This window comes from Erythrolamprus reginae, chromosome 2 (assembly GCF_031021105.1).
Source record: "Erythrolamprus reginae isolate rEryReg1 chromosome 2, rEryReg1.hap1, whole genome shotgun sequence".
In the NCBI taxonomy this organism is placed as follows: domain Eukaryota; kingdom Metazoa; phylum Chordata; class Lepidosauria; order Squamata; family Dipsadidae; genus Erythrolamprus; species Erythrolamprus reginae.
In genome coordinates this window covers 285,387,830-285,400,985 of record NC_091951.1, presented here as the reverse complement: position 1 = coordinate 285,400,985, position 13,156 = coordinate 285,387,830, and the positions used below count along the sequence as shown (strand labels likewise).

The following is a 13,156-nucleotide window of genomic DNA, read 5'->3' as shown; positions in this document are numbered from 1 at the left end:
AATTCTGTATCTAAGCAAATGGTATTAAGGGTCAAAAAATCTTAGCTGATTTTTTCTTTATTTTCGGAATGCACTGGCTAACATAGAGGGATATTCCCACTTCTGTTTCTTCATATTTTGTCAGGCACAGAAACCAGAATGAGACTAAAAGTTAATCAGACCAGTATTTTTATTGCTGTTCGGCTGTTTACAAAAATCTTGCCAGACTAGCTGTGTGCACTATGGTACAACCAGATAAACATTCCAAGGTTAGGAGAGGGCGTCTATTTTCTGTTGCTTCCTCCCCTTCCGTAATTCCAGACTAGTCAGTCTCTTAACTCTTCCCTCCAACTTCAATGCAGATTCCTCGACATATTGGCAGCAATAATAAGGACAACCGAGATAGTAATACAGTGTTCTCTCAATTTTCATGGGGGATGCGTTCTGAGATCGTCTGCGAAAGTCGAATTTCCGCAAAGTAGAGATGCGGAAGTAAATACACTATTTTTGGCTATGAGCAGTATCACAAGCCTTCCCTTAACACTTTAAACCCCTAAATTACAATTTCCCATTCCCTTAGCAACCATTTAGATTATTACTCACCATGTTTATTTATTCAAGTTTATTTTTTTAAAAAATTATTAAAGGCGGATGAAAGTTTGGTGATGACATATGACATCATCGGGCGGGAAAAACCGTGGTATAGGGGGGAAAACCGCGAAGTATTTTTTAATTAATATTTTTGAAAAACCGTGGTATAGGGGAAAAAACCACGAAGTATTTTTAATTAATATTTTTGAAAAACCGTGGTATAGACTTTTCGCGAAGTTCGAACCCGCGAAAATCGAGGGAACACTGTAGTGTCAAATAATTGTTTTTGTTTTTTACTTCTTCCTTTGGATACCCCTGCAAAGGTACAGGAGGTATATCATAATATACCTATGGGATATAATATTATGGGATAATATATTATGATATAAGATTACTTACAGGAATGCCTTCTACCTCATGTATCCCAACGGCTGGTTAGGTTCCACAGAGTTGGCCTTCTCCAGGTCCCGTCAGCTAGGCAATTTATTTATTTATTTATTTATTTATTTATTTATTTATTTATTTATTTTTTAGATTTGTATGCCGCCCCTCTCCGCGAACTCGGGGCGGCTTGGCGGGGCCTAGGAGAAGAGCCTACTCTGTGGTGGCCCCGGCCCTCTAGAATCGACTCCCTCCAGGGATTTGTACTGCACCCACCCTCCTGGCCTTCTACAATGCTTTAAAAAAAACGCACATTTGCCGGCAGGCTTGGGCTGTTGAGTTTTATACCTAGTTCTGGCCATCGACTGGAATGTAAAGTATTGGGGTTTTAGATCTAATTTTAAATTTAGATTTCTTATATATTGTATTATTATATTTATTTTGTTGTGAGCCGCCCTGAATCTGTGAAGAAAGACGGCATAGAAATCAAACAAACCAACAAACCATATTATATCACATCTCATCATATCATATAATTTCATAGCCTTCTCCCCACTTTGTCATTTTTAGTTTAATTTTATTTCTGAGTTTTAGAAAATGTGAACTAATTTGCATAACTACTGTTGTATTTACTATTGTAGTTACTATTGTATTTGCCTCAGTTCTCTATTATTGCAGTACTTTCCCAAATGGGTAAGAGTAAGAACTACTGTATATTTCCAATATAGTAATGTAATTAATTCCTTCTGCTTATTTTATCTATTTTTTAAGATATTAAAATTTAAAAATTCTTTTTAATTCCTTTGTTTAAGTAATTTAATTTTGAGGGTGAAGATTCGTTCTCCGAGCTTGTGGGTTGGTTTCTGAAAGTTTTGTTACCAGGCTAGGTAACATCTTCAGTGGAGCTTAGGGGATGTCCGTGCTCTTCTGTTTATAAGGGTTTTGTGTGAACAGGAAGTCTTGTGTTGGGTAAGGTGTAGGTGTGTCCAGTAGGGCCTAGCAATGGGTCTTTTGACAGGACAAGTACAAGTTGGAATTTTATCTATTTATATTGTAGTATTGAACTGAAAATCTAAGAATAGTAAAATGCAATCATGCAGAGTTCTGCCATCTTAAAAATAAAATTCAACCAAATATAACAGACTATTTATAGAGTCTGTGCATTGATGCTTCACACATAAAAATACCTGAAACAAAACGTATCTTTAACCTTTATTCATATGCATTAGCCTGGAATTTTTTTTTAATGAAGCCCGTTCTGTTTTATGACATTGCTATACACATAATAATTTCAACATGAGTAACTGTTGGCAAATTTTCAATGACAGAGTTATTTTGCTCAGCTAAAGGTATTATGCCACAGTAGTGAGACAGATTGCCTTCAAACAGGCATGAATTCAAATGTACCTATATAAGAAATGCCTAATTTTGCAAGCTTATTTTTAGACTATTGGCTGACTGGCAAACTACCAAACGTAGGGGAGGGGTTTAGTGCTAGCATTAGAAACAGCTATAAAAATGCTATTTTCATGATTAAAAATTGCAATAATAGTGCATATATATAGTATTTTGTTCAGGCTCCTATCTCATATTTGGGGATATGGCATGTTTCTTATAGAATTTAGTACCTGCTCTTTGCAGTTTTCTCATCACAGATCATTTTTGCAGAATTCTGCATAATCATTTTCATTTCTTCAGCAAGCCAATTTGATTTATTTTATACATTTTTATTTATATATTTCTTATGGCATTTATTGATAGCAAAGTTAATATGTATCAAATCAAAGTTAATATGTATCAAATCAAATCACTCAACCAACCAACCAACCAAAATAAATATATTTTATACATATTTATTTATATATTTCTTATGGCATTTATTGATAGCAAAGTTAATATGTATCAAAACAAATCAACCAACCAACCAACCAACCAACCAACCAACCAATCAATCAATCAATACTCATTCTAGCTTGCTCCCTTAAAATTTCAAGCTTCCACCAATAATCCAAAATTTCAAATTATTTGTGAACGTTACTCAGAAATGTTTATGTTTCTAATTGATTTACATAACATGCTGAACATCTCGGATAAATTTATTTACCACCTATGCAAGTTGAAATCATAAATGCCATAAAAAGCATGTTTGTGTACATGTGTGACCTATACATCTTTGTTTGCATTAGTTTAAAGTCTTAGTCAAACCTAAAGTAAATGAGAAGGGCTGGGTTTTGAAATAGTCACTTTTCCTCAATAGGAAACAATGACAAACCTAAGCTACTCAGGTCTGTCTTTAGATAACAACCTAAAATTTGTATGGATTGTATGCATTGCATTATATGCATTGCAACCAATTAAATATGAGTTAACACTATGTGGCAGCAGCCAAAATAGCCAATGCAAACCTAAATTGCATTAACAGAGGGATACAATCAAGACCATGGGAGGTACTAATACCACTCTATAATAATAATAATAATAATAATAATAATAATAATAATAATAATAATAATAATAATAATTTATTAGATTTGTATGCCGCCCCTCTCCGAAAACTTGGGGCGGCTCACAACAATGATAAAAACAATATTATAGTGAAACAAATCTAATATTAAAAAGAAATATATAAAACCCTATCATATTAAAACCAGACAACACATACATACCAAACATAAAATATAAAGAGCTTGGCAGTATAGGTGGGTCTTGAGTAGTTTACGAAAGACAAGGAGGGTGGGGGCAGTTCTAATCTCTGGGGGGAGTTGATTCCAGACGGCCAGGGCCGCCACAGAGAAGGCTCTTCCCCTGAGGCCCGCCAGACGACATTGTTTAGTCGACGGGACCCGGAGAAGGCCAACTCTGTGGGACCTTATCGGTCGCTGGGATTTGTGCGGTAGCAGGCGGTTCTGGAGGTACTCTGGTCCAATGCCATGTAGGGCTTTAAAGGTCATAACCAACACTTTGAATTGTGACTGGAAACTGATCGGCAGCCAATGCAGGCCACGGTGTTGTAGAAACGTGGGCGAATCTGGGAAGCCCCATGATGGCTCTCTCAGCCGCGTTCTCCACGATCTGAAGTTTCCGAACACTTTTCAAAGGTAGCCCCTTGTAGAGAGCGTTGCAGTAATTGAACCTCGAGGTGATGAGGGCATGAGTGACTGTGAGCAATGACTCCCTGTCCAAATAGGGCCGCAACTGGTGCACCAGGCGAACCTGGGCAAACGCCCTCCTCACCACAGCCGAAAGATGGTGTTCCAATGTCAACTGTGGATCGAGGAGGACGCCCAAGTTGCGTACCCTCTCTGAGGGGCCTTACTATAAAGCCTTACTAAGACCACACTTAGGGTACTGTATCCCGTTTTGGTCATCCCACTATAAAAAAGATGTTGAGACTCTAGAAAGAGCACAGAGAAGAGCAACCAAAGTGATTAGGGGACTAGAGCTGAAAGCTAAAACATATGATGAATAGTTGCGGGAACTGGGTAGGGCTAGTCTAGTGGAGAGAAGGACCAGGGGAGCCGTAATACAGTGTTCCAATATTTGAGGGGCTGTCACAGAGAGGAAGGGGTCAAACTATTTTCCAAAGCACCTGAAGGCCAGACAAGGAATAATGGATGGAAATTGAACCAGGAAAGATGCAACCTGGAAATAAAGATAAATTTTCTGACAGTGAGAACAATCAACCAATGGAACAGTTTGCCTCCGAAAGTTCATCACCGGAAGCTTTCAAGAAGAAAGTGGATTGCCATCTGTCAAAAATTGTGTATGGTCTGCTTGGGCAGGGGTGGGACTCGAAGACCTTCAAGGTCCCTTCCAACTCTGTTAATCTGTATCTCTGTATTTGTATGTTCATCTCAACTCATAATCTGAGTTGTCAGATTAGCCATGAAATTTGCGTAGGTTCAAGACCGAAATGAAAGAAGTCTGAACTGAGAAAGAAAGAAGGAGATGAAAGCCCTCCCAAATTTCAGCGTAATCCATAGAAGGTCCATTAGAAAAAAAAAAAAACCATACAAAGCAAGGACAAAGAAAGGAGAGAAAAGTCCTGAGTCCCTCTGTCAATTATGTCTGCATCTATAGCCCCCAATAGCAGTGTTCCCTCTAATTTTTGGGGGGGCGGGGCGGAAAAGTATAGTGTCTGAGCGACAGTCCCTTTGGGACTGGGCGGCACAGAAATAATAAATAAATAAACAAACAAACAAACAAATAAAAAACCCACCCTGTTTTGCCTCAGAGAATTTCAAAATAAAATACTGTACTGTGTGTCTATAACAGTGAGCTCATAATAGGGCAACTCTATCAATATCAAAATGCCACTTAAATAGTTGAGCTAGTTTCAAGCTAGATTTTGATTTTCTTTCTCTCTTCCTTACTCCCATTCTTTTTCTTTCTCTTTTCCTTCCTCTCTTTTTTCTATCTGTTTCTCTCTCTTCCTCTCTTCCTCTCTCTCTCCTTCCCTCTCACTCTTTCCCTCTCGGCTTCTGGGCAAGTTTGGAAAACTCTGAGTTGATGATGATTTTTAAGTGAGCGATTGCTCACTGCTCAGCTTAGAGGGAACTATGCCCAATAGTCAATCGATTTACTGGTGCAGAAAACTGGTGCCTGCAAAGTTGAATTCCAACTATTATCCCTCAACATTCAGCATCCCAGTAACTGGCCCAAAGTTGTTTACTGACTGAAATATCTAGATGGGGCAAAAGATGTTTATGGCCAGGAAATTTACAGCTGCCTTCTATTTCTTTTCCAGCAGAGACAGGAGAGTTTGGCCAGACCTTATTATAATCAAGTTAGTCTAATTTAAATATATCTACACAGCTGCAGAATTGTCAATAGGCAGTTATCCTTTAAGGGAAAAAAAAAGAGAATATAGGTTTCTATATTCTATATTCTGGTGCAGATGTGTTGGTATGCAAACACTTATAAAAAGAACCTGAAACAAGTCTGCATGGCTTCTGATGCCTTTCACAATTTGAGGATCATGCATACGGTACAAGACATATTTTCCCACAGTAGACACAAATAATATTGTGATGCAAATTTTCTAACTCATTCTGTCCTTGCACAGCTATTATGGGTAGCATCAAATTAAATCATAAGCCTAAGGGACTTTCTGCAGCATTAGTTAATTATGCAACCTAGACTAATAATAGTATACTTAAAAATGTGCCTGCATACTAGTGAAAGGGCTTTCTGTGTGGCTTCTAAGCTAATAGGGGAAAACAAAGGGAGGGTTCCATTTTTTTAAAAAAATGATTATTGCTGGTGTATATATAGGTGGGGAGGGAGAATAAGAAAAGGGATGATGGGATTTGTTTTACTATACATGCTTAGCAAGCCATTTTGATGGACTATTTGTTGGAAAACCGATATAAATAAAATCATAACCTCCATCTATCAAAGTATGAGTATGGATTATGATATACAGTGATACCTCATCTTACAAACACCTCGTCATACAAACTTTTCGAGATACAAACCCAGGGTTTAAGATTTTTTTGCCTCTTCTTACAAACTATTTTCACCTTACAAACCCACTGCCGCCACTGGGATGCCCTGCCTCCGGACTTCCGTTGCCAGCAAAGCACCTGTTTTTGCGCTGCTGGGATTCCCCTGAGGCTCCTCTCCATGGGGAAACCCCACCTCTGGACTTCCATTGACAGCGAAGCACTTGTTTCTGCGATGCTGGGATTCCCCTGCTGGGATTCCCCTGCAGCATCACAAAAACACAGAAGTCCAGAGGTGGGGTTTCCTATGGAGGGGAACCTCAGGGGAATCTCAGCAGCACAAAAATGGGCGCTTTGGCTGGCAAAAGGGGTGAACTTTGGGCTTGCACGCATTAATTGCTTTTCCATTGATTCCTATGGGAAACATTGTTTCGTCTTACAAACTTTTCACCTTAAGAACCTCGTCCCGGAACCAATTAAGTTGGTAAGACAAGGTATAACTGTACAAAGTTTATTTCATTTATATTTATATGCACCCTTTTTCCTCTTTGTAGTATTTGGGATGTATAGAGGTCTTGCGGTCCATGAAATCTCTGGATTTTAATACTAGAACACAGATAACAAGGTAAGGCAATATATTCTAGCTACATTCCCATCACTGTATTTTGACTTAGGTACAATTTACTTGAAGGAGGCAAATACGAGCAATAGTGTAGAGTGCATGTTGCTGCTGCTGATAATTATATATAACTTTGTACATATAACAAATGTTTTTAGAGTTCTGCTCTGCCTTAAAATAGTGAAAATAATATAAAGTTATTTATGGATGTACAATATAGCATATAAATGATTGACATATTTTTGGACAGTGTCTTTAGGCACCATTTTACTTTGGCTAGCTAGCAGGAAGTCCAGTTCTTTCTGATCAAGCACTTGCCCACTCTATATTCATTAGCTCTATGGTCTCAATTAAGAAGCTTGAAGCAATTGGTTTTCTTCATCCTTTATCTTCTCCCCACAAAGCCCACAGTGGAGCAGTAGTGGTTGTGGGGTTTGTGGGGAGAAGATAAAGGATGAAGAAAGCCAATTCATAGCACAACCCCATGCCCACTATATCTTCCTCTTGTTTGGAATTCTTTTGAACATGGATTTTGCACCAAGAGCACTAAACTCTCTCTCTCTCTCACACACACACACACACGCACACACACACACACACACACACACACACACACATGCAGAGTAACACAGGAGGACTAGATAAAATACCAGAATATATTGTGACAATTTAATGAACCAAATAAATGACGAAGACACTTTTGTATAAAACAGTAATTTACTCTTCAGTGAAAAATATCTTCAGTCTTCTATATACAGGAACTTTACATCAGCTATATTCAGCTTATTTACAAGTAGATGTTCAATCAATCCAGCTTACATGTAGATACAAAACCAATCCAGGTTTCTTTGTGTCAATATCTCAGTTCTACTCAATATCTAACTCATGCTCAAGCTGCTCCAGTCAGCCAACTAACAACCACCATCAACAGCAAACAACCACAAGGGAATGGTGAAGTTGATCAGCATCTTATAATGCCCTGGCCAAATCCGGTTGCAGTTCACACCCAATCACTTAGCATTAGCATGCTTACATTCTACCTTTGACCTTATATGGTAATACATTCTACTTTTCACTTTATATGAAATATCACCCAGGATTGCTAAGCCTGACAGTAAGAACAGTCATTGACTTGCAACTGTTCGTTTAGCGATTGTCCAAAGATACAATGGCCCTGAAAAAAGTTACTTATGATTGTTTTCCATAAACAATCATAAGTAACTTTGCAGCATCCCCATGATCATGTGATCAAAATTTAGCTCCACAGCATCTGGTTCATATTTATGACTGTTGCAGAGTTCCAGGGTTAAGTGATCCCCTTTTGCAACCTTCTGACAAGCAAAGTCAATGGGGAAGTTAGATTTCACTTAACAACTGGGTGATTAACTTATCAGTCATGGAGCCTGGTGACACCCCTTTTCTATCAAATTTATTAACACCAATAAGCTTTTGTGAAATGCAGCTCAGTGTTTTATTTGAGCTATGGGGAAATGTCCTAAGTTGGAAAAGGCTGCTTTATGTATGAAATTGCAAATAAATAACACAGTATGTCAAGTTAAGATTTCTAAGCTTGTTTTATTTGTCTCTGTTTTGTCATGTGAAATGTTTCTTAAGGCAGGAAATATTGTAACTAGCTATACTGTATTGCTTGAGTCTAATCTTTAAAACTTACTGCTGTAACTTTTGGATCAATGTTTTCAATGAAAAATATATACACACCATTTCTCAGAACACTTTTTCAATACAGTTTCTGTATAGTTTCAAAGCTGTGATTGATTCTATAAATCCACAAGTGTGTGTGTGTGTATGTATATGTATATGTATGTATGTTTGTATGTATGTATGTGTATATATACATACATACATATACATACATATGTGTTCTCTGTGTGTATGTGTGTGTGGTGGGTTGTAAATATTTTTGCTACTGGTTTGCACAGTAACATCCCTAGTGGATAAGAGAAGCCTCCCTTCACTGGCTCTACCAGTTCTAAGAACCAGTCTAAACTGGGAGCAACCCACCGCTGATATATATATTTGAAAGTGAGGATATGCTGTTATAAACTGGAGGATATAATCATTTCTGTGGCAAAGCCTTGTCTCTGTCACCTGGGAAAACAATAAGTTTCCTAAATAGTAAGGTGAAACTATGGTAATATTCAATAACAGGCTGGGTCCATTGTGAATACACATACACATTGAAAAGTACACAATGCTGCCCAAGTAAATCAGTTTTAAAAATTATTTATTATGGTAGTGTGTTAATAAAGCCTGATTTAATATTTTTAGCCCATTTTTGAGGGCAGTAAATTAGTTTGAGCCTGTATTCAAAATCATTTTTATTTGTGTATATAAATAACTGGACATATGCCATAATATATATGGGATGGATAAAAAAGAAGGAGAAAAAAAGGAGAAGAGAGTATCAAGTTCACAATCTTCTGGTCTGTTCTTAAGCCTTCTTTCAACCACTAATTATTTTGAAAGTCCTATATATCTTAGGGTCAAGTTTCCAAAAACACCACGTCTTCTGTATTATGTAATATTGCCTTTCAACAATCATACTATCTCCCTGACAACAAAAATAAAAATACAGTCTTGGCAATACTGTGGACGAAAAGTGAAAAAAAGCAGCGGTATTTCTGAAAAGGGTTTGGATATATGTAATGTAATGAAATCCTCTCTAAAACACGCTAAGCAAAATGGTTTGTGGGGAAGGTAGGGATGAATTCTTTATTCTTGTATATATGGTCATTCTGCACCATGGATCATTCTTCATCAGTTCTAGTTTTCCTATAAAGGTAACCCTCAACTTACAACAGTTCGTTTAGTGACCCTCTGACCAGCAAAGTCAATGGGGAAGCCATATTCACTTAACCACCATGTTGTTAACTGCAGTGGTTCCACTGGGGGTATTCTACTGGTTTGCACCAGTTCAGGTAAACCGGTAGCAGCGGCAGGAGTCTCCGCCCTTCCATACGGATGTCATCACAGATACTCTGTGCATGCACAGAAGATTCTACGCATTAAGTGTTGTATCACCATACACAAGTGATGCAAGCTTGCACACATGGTCCCTTGTCCAAACTGGTAGCAAAGATAAGTGAATACCACTACTGAGTGGTTCGCTCAACAAATGTGTCAGGAAAAGTGATAAAATGGGACAAAACTCACTTCACAAATATTTAACTTAGCAACATAAATCCTGGACTCAGTTGCAATTGTAAATCAAGTATTTATAAAACATTACCACTAATCCTTTTTGGCTATGAAACTATGAACTTATTCAATGCTAAATTTTTATTTTACATTATATTTCAGTTTATTTTATTACAATTAATAATATTAACAGCATACAATTAATAATATTAACAGTCACTCTATAATAGAAGTAAATATTAAGACTGAGGATTCTTTTTCTATAACATAGCACTCAAATGACTCTGACATCATATTCAATAAGAGCTTTTTGAGCTGATTTGATTGTGAGGGATTATGCTTCATGTTGGTGTATGTTTATGTGCTTGTGTGCATTTAAAACAAAATCTGCAAGAAAATGAAAGTTAAGATACAGTTTGCCATAGATTGTTTGCATTGATTCATAATAAATGTCCATATACTCTTTTTTGGTATGGAAGTGCCTATTATATCTAATCTGAAACCAATCTCATTGATTCCAGAAATCCCAAAAATATCGTTCAGGTAGAAGGAAAATCCATGCATTAAAAATATATTATGCTATTAAATCACATTCGAAATTGACGCTTGAGTCATCCTGTTAGTGCAATTAATGCAAGTTATGAAATTGTCAAATTATACAATATTTCAACTACCTAATATCATACAATGCTAATTTTAACTCCAGATTTTTCTGTAGATTCAGATATATATAAATAATCTAAATTGGTCCCTTGTGTGTGTGTGTGTGTGTGTGTGTGTGTATATGTCATAAGGGACCAATTTAGATTTTCAAGCAGTGTTTGTAAAAACAAATGAAGAAAAATAGCATAAGCATTTGCTTTTGACATCCTCTTCCATCTTTTTAGAGAAGCAATTGGCCTTGTTTGTGAAGCTGTGCCAGGAACCAAAGGAGCTTTTAAAAGAAGAAAGGTAGTAATCTTAATTACTTATTTATTGACTTATCATTATATTGTTGCCCAACTATCTTGTCCTTCTCCAGTTTTAATATTATTTTATCAAATAGTCCACTGCAGATAGAGCCACGTTAAGAAAAGACTAAGTAGAATATCTATGTAATTTTTAGCTGTTTGCAAGCATGATGTTTTTATATCAAGAAGTATTGTGCTAGGGTTCTTTCAATGTATGCTATCTATCTTAAGCATTGCAAGAATAGAGCCCCATGCAATCTTCTTTGCATGGATAAATTAACTCATGGGTACTTCAATTCAAACATTGCTGCTAATTTACATGGATCTATATAATTATTTACCTGCTGTTCTTGTCCACATTGCATTAAGCACAATGGATTTGAGGCAGTGTTAGGAACATTAAACATACTGGTATATGTCATTTATCTTTTTATTTAATGGTTGAACATATGAAAATTGGTTGGAAATTTTGGGCTCAATTGTAGTAGTAAGTTGAGGACTGCCTGTAAATGCTTTTTGAAAACAAATAATAAAAAATCTTAAGCAGGAGTTAAGTTTTGCAATCCTGCAAATTCTCACCAGCAATCGAGGTTACTGATTCCAGTCAGATGGGGGTTCGAACTGATGTGCGCGCAACTCTGGGTGACTGGCGGGTGCATGTGTGTATCCAATGTGTGTGCGCATTGGAGCAAGATTTCTGCACATGTACAGGAAGCAAATCTCGCAAGAAGGCACGCAGTAGGCGCGTGAGATTTTGGCAATTTTCTTTTGCTGCGCATGCGTGGAAGCAAACAAGTGCCAAAACTTGCCGAAATCTCACACGTATGTGTCCTTTCACAAGATTCTGCTTCCTGTGCATGCGCAGGAACAAAATCTCATTCTGACGCATGTGCCTGCCCGCACGCAGCTCCATTTCCACTATGAGTGCAGCGTGTCCCCCCCCCCCCAATTCCGGTAGGAATCCGATACTGATTCCAGTTTCCAGAAATGTTGATGATTCCAGTTTTAAAACTATTCCTGCCATCTTTCTGTTATACAAAACGAGATCCATTTTTCTTCCCTATAGTATTTTCTTTCTTTTAAATCAGTATTTAAAGCCTCCGTACACTGTTGATTAAATTGTCATGTCCTTGACTATTAAATTTTAGAGGTGTCAATTTATTGAGTGGCATTCACATGGTATCAAATGTGGATAGAGTGCTGAAAGACATGCATTTTACTTTTCCAGCCACCAAGTAAAGCACTCTCTAATATTCTGGGGAAGAGCAATCTTCAGTTTGCAGGAATGAACATCAGTCTAAATATTTCTACTACCAGCTTAAACCTGATGACTCCCGACTGTAAGCAGGTTGGTATTTTTAACATTCCCATTTTCTCTTTTTAAAATCTTATGGTTAGTTTGGGCAAGCTATTTCCATTCTTAATTTTCATAATTTTTTTAAAAAGTAACATTTCACTATCCAATTTATTTCAGTAAAAATATAGATATATGTGTCTAACTCGAGGCTGTCAGAAATATGTTCATTTCTGAAGGTAATATCATAATGCAAGTAAATGTTTTGTAACCAAGGGAGAGGCTGATGTAAGCCATAATCAGCATGTAGTGATGGGCGAACCGAACATGCACAATTCGGGTCTGTACCGAATTTTGCAGTGTTCGGTATGCCGAACATGAACCCAAATTTTTTTGAAACTTCAGGCAAAGTTCGGGGTCGCGTTCGGCGTTCGGAGCTTTGATGTCACTGGCAGGTTGCTAAGGACGCCAAGGTGATCACTTCCTGGTTGATCACCATCAAGGCTCCACCCCCAGAATCTCTTCGTGGGAGGGATTCCCCAACTCCTTCAAAGGGAGGTCTTCACGTAAAAATAAACATTGTTATTTTTACGAAAAAGGACACCGTAGTGGCGCTGCAAGCAAAGGGCGGTCCTTTCATGTAAAAATAAACATGGAATCCAGGAAGTGATCACCTTGGTGTCCTTAGCAACCTGCTGGTATACGTGATGTCAAAGCTCCGCCCCCAGAATCTCTTGGT

General features: G+C 37.5%; 1 protein-coding gene across 1 annotated transcript in view; it reads left to right on the top strand.

Moving 5' to 3' along the window:
• SHC3 (SHC adaptor protein 3) overlaps positions 1-13,156 on the top strand; it is a 57,276-nt gene that overhangs the window by 13,284 nt on the left and 30,836 nt on the right. Inside the window, exons 2-4 of the mRNA XM_070736291.1 lie at positions 6,950-7,020; positions 11,061-11,124; positions 12,352-12,471. Coding sequence (XP_070592392.1) covers positions 6,950-7,020; positions 11,061-11,124; positions 12,352-12,471 — 255 coding nt within the window. The remainder of the gene's footprint in view (positions 1-6,949; positions 7,021-11,060; positions 11,125-12,351; positions 12,472-13,156) is intronic.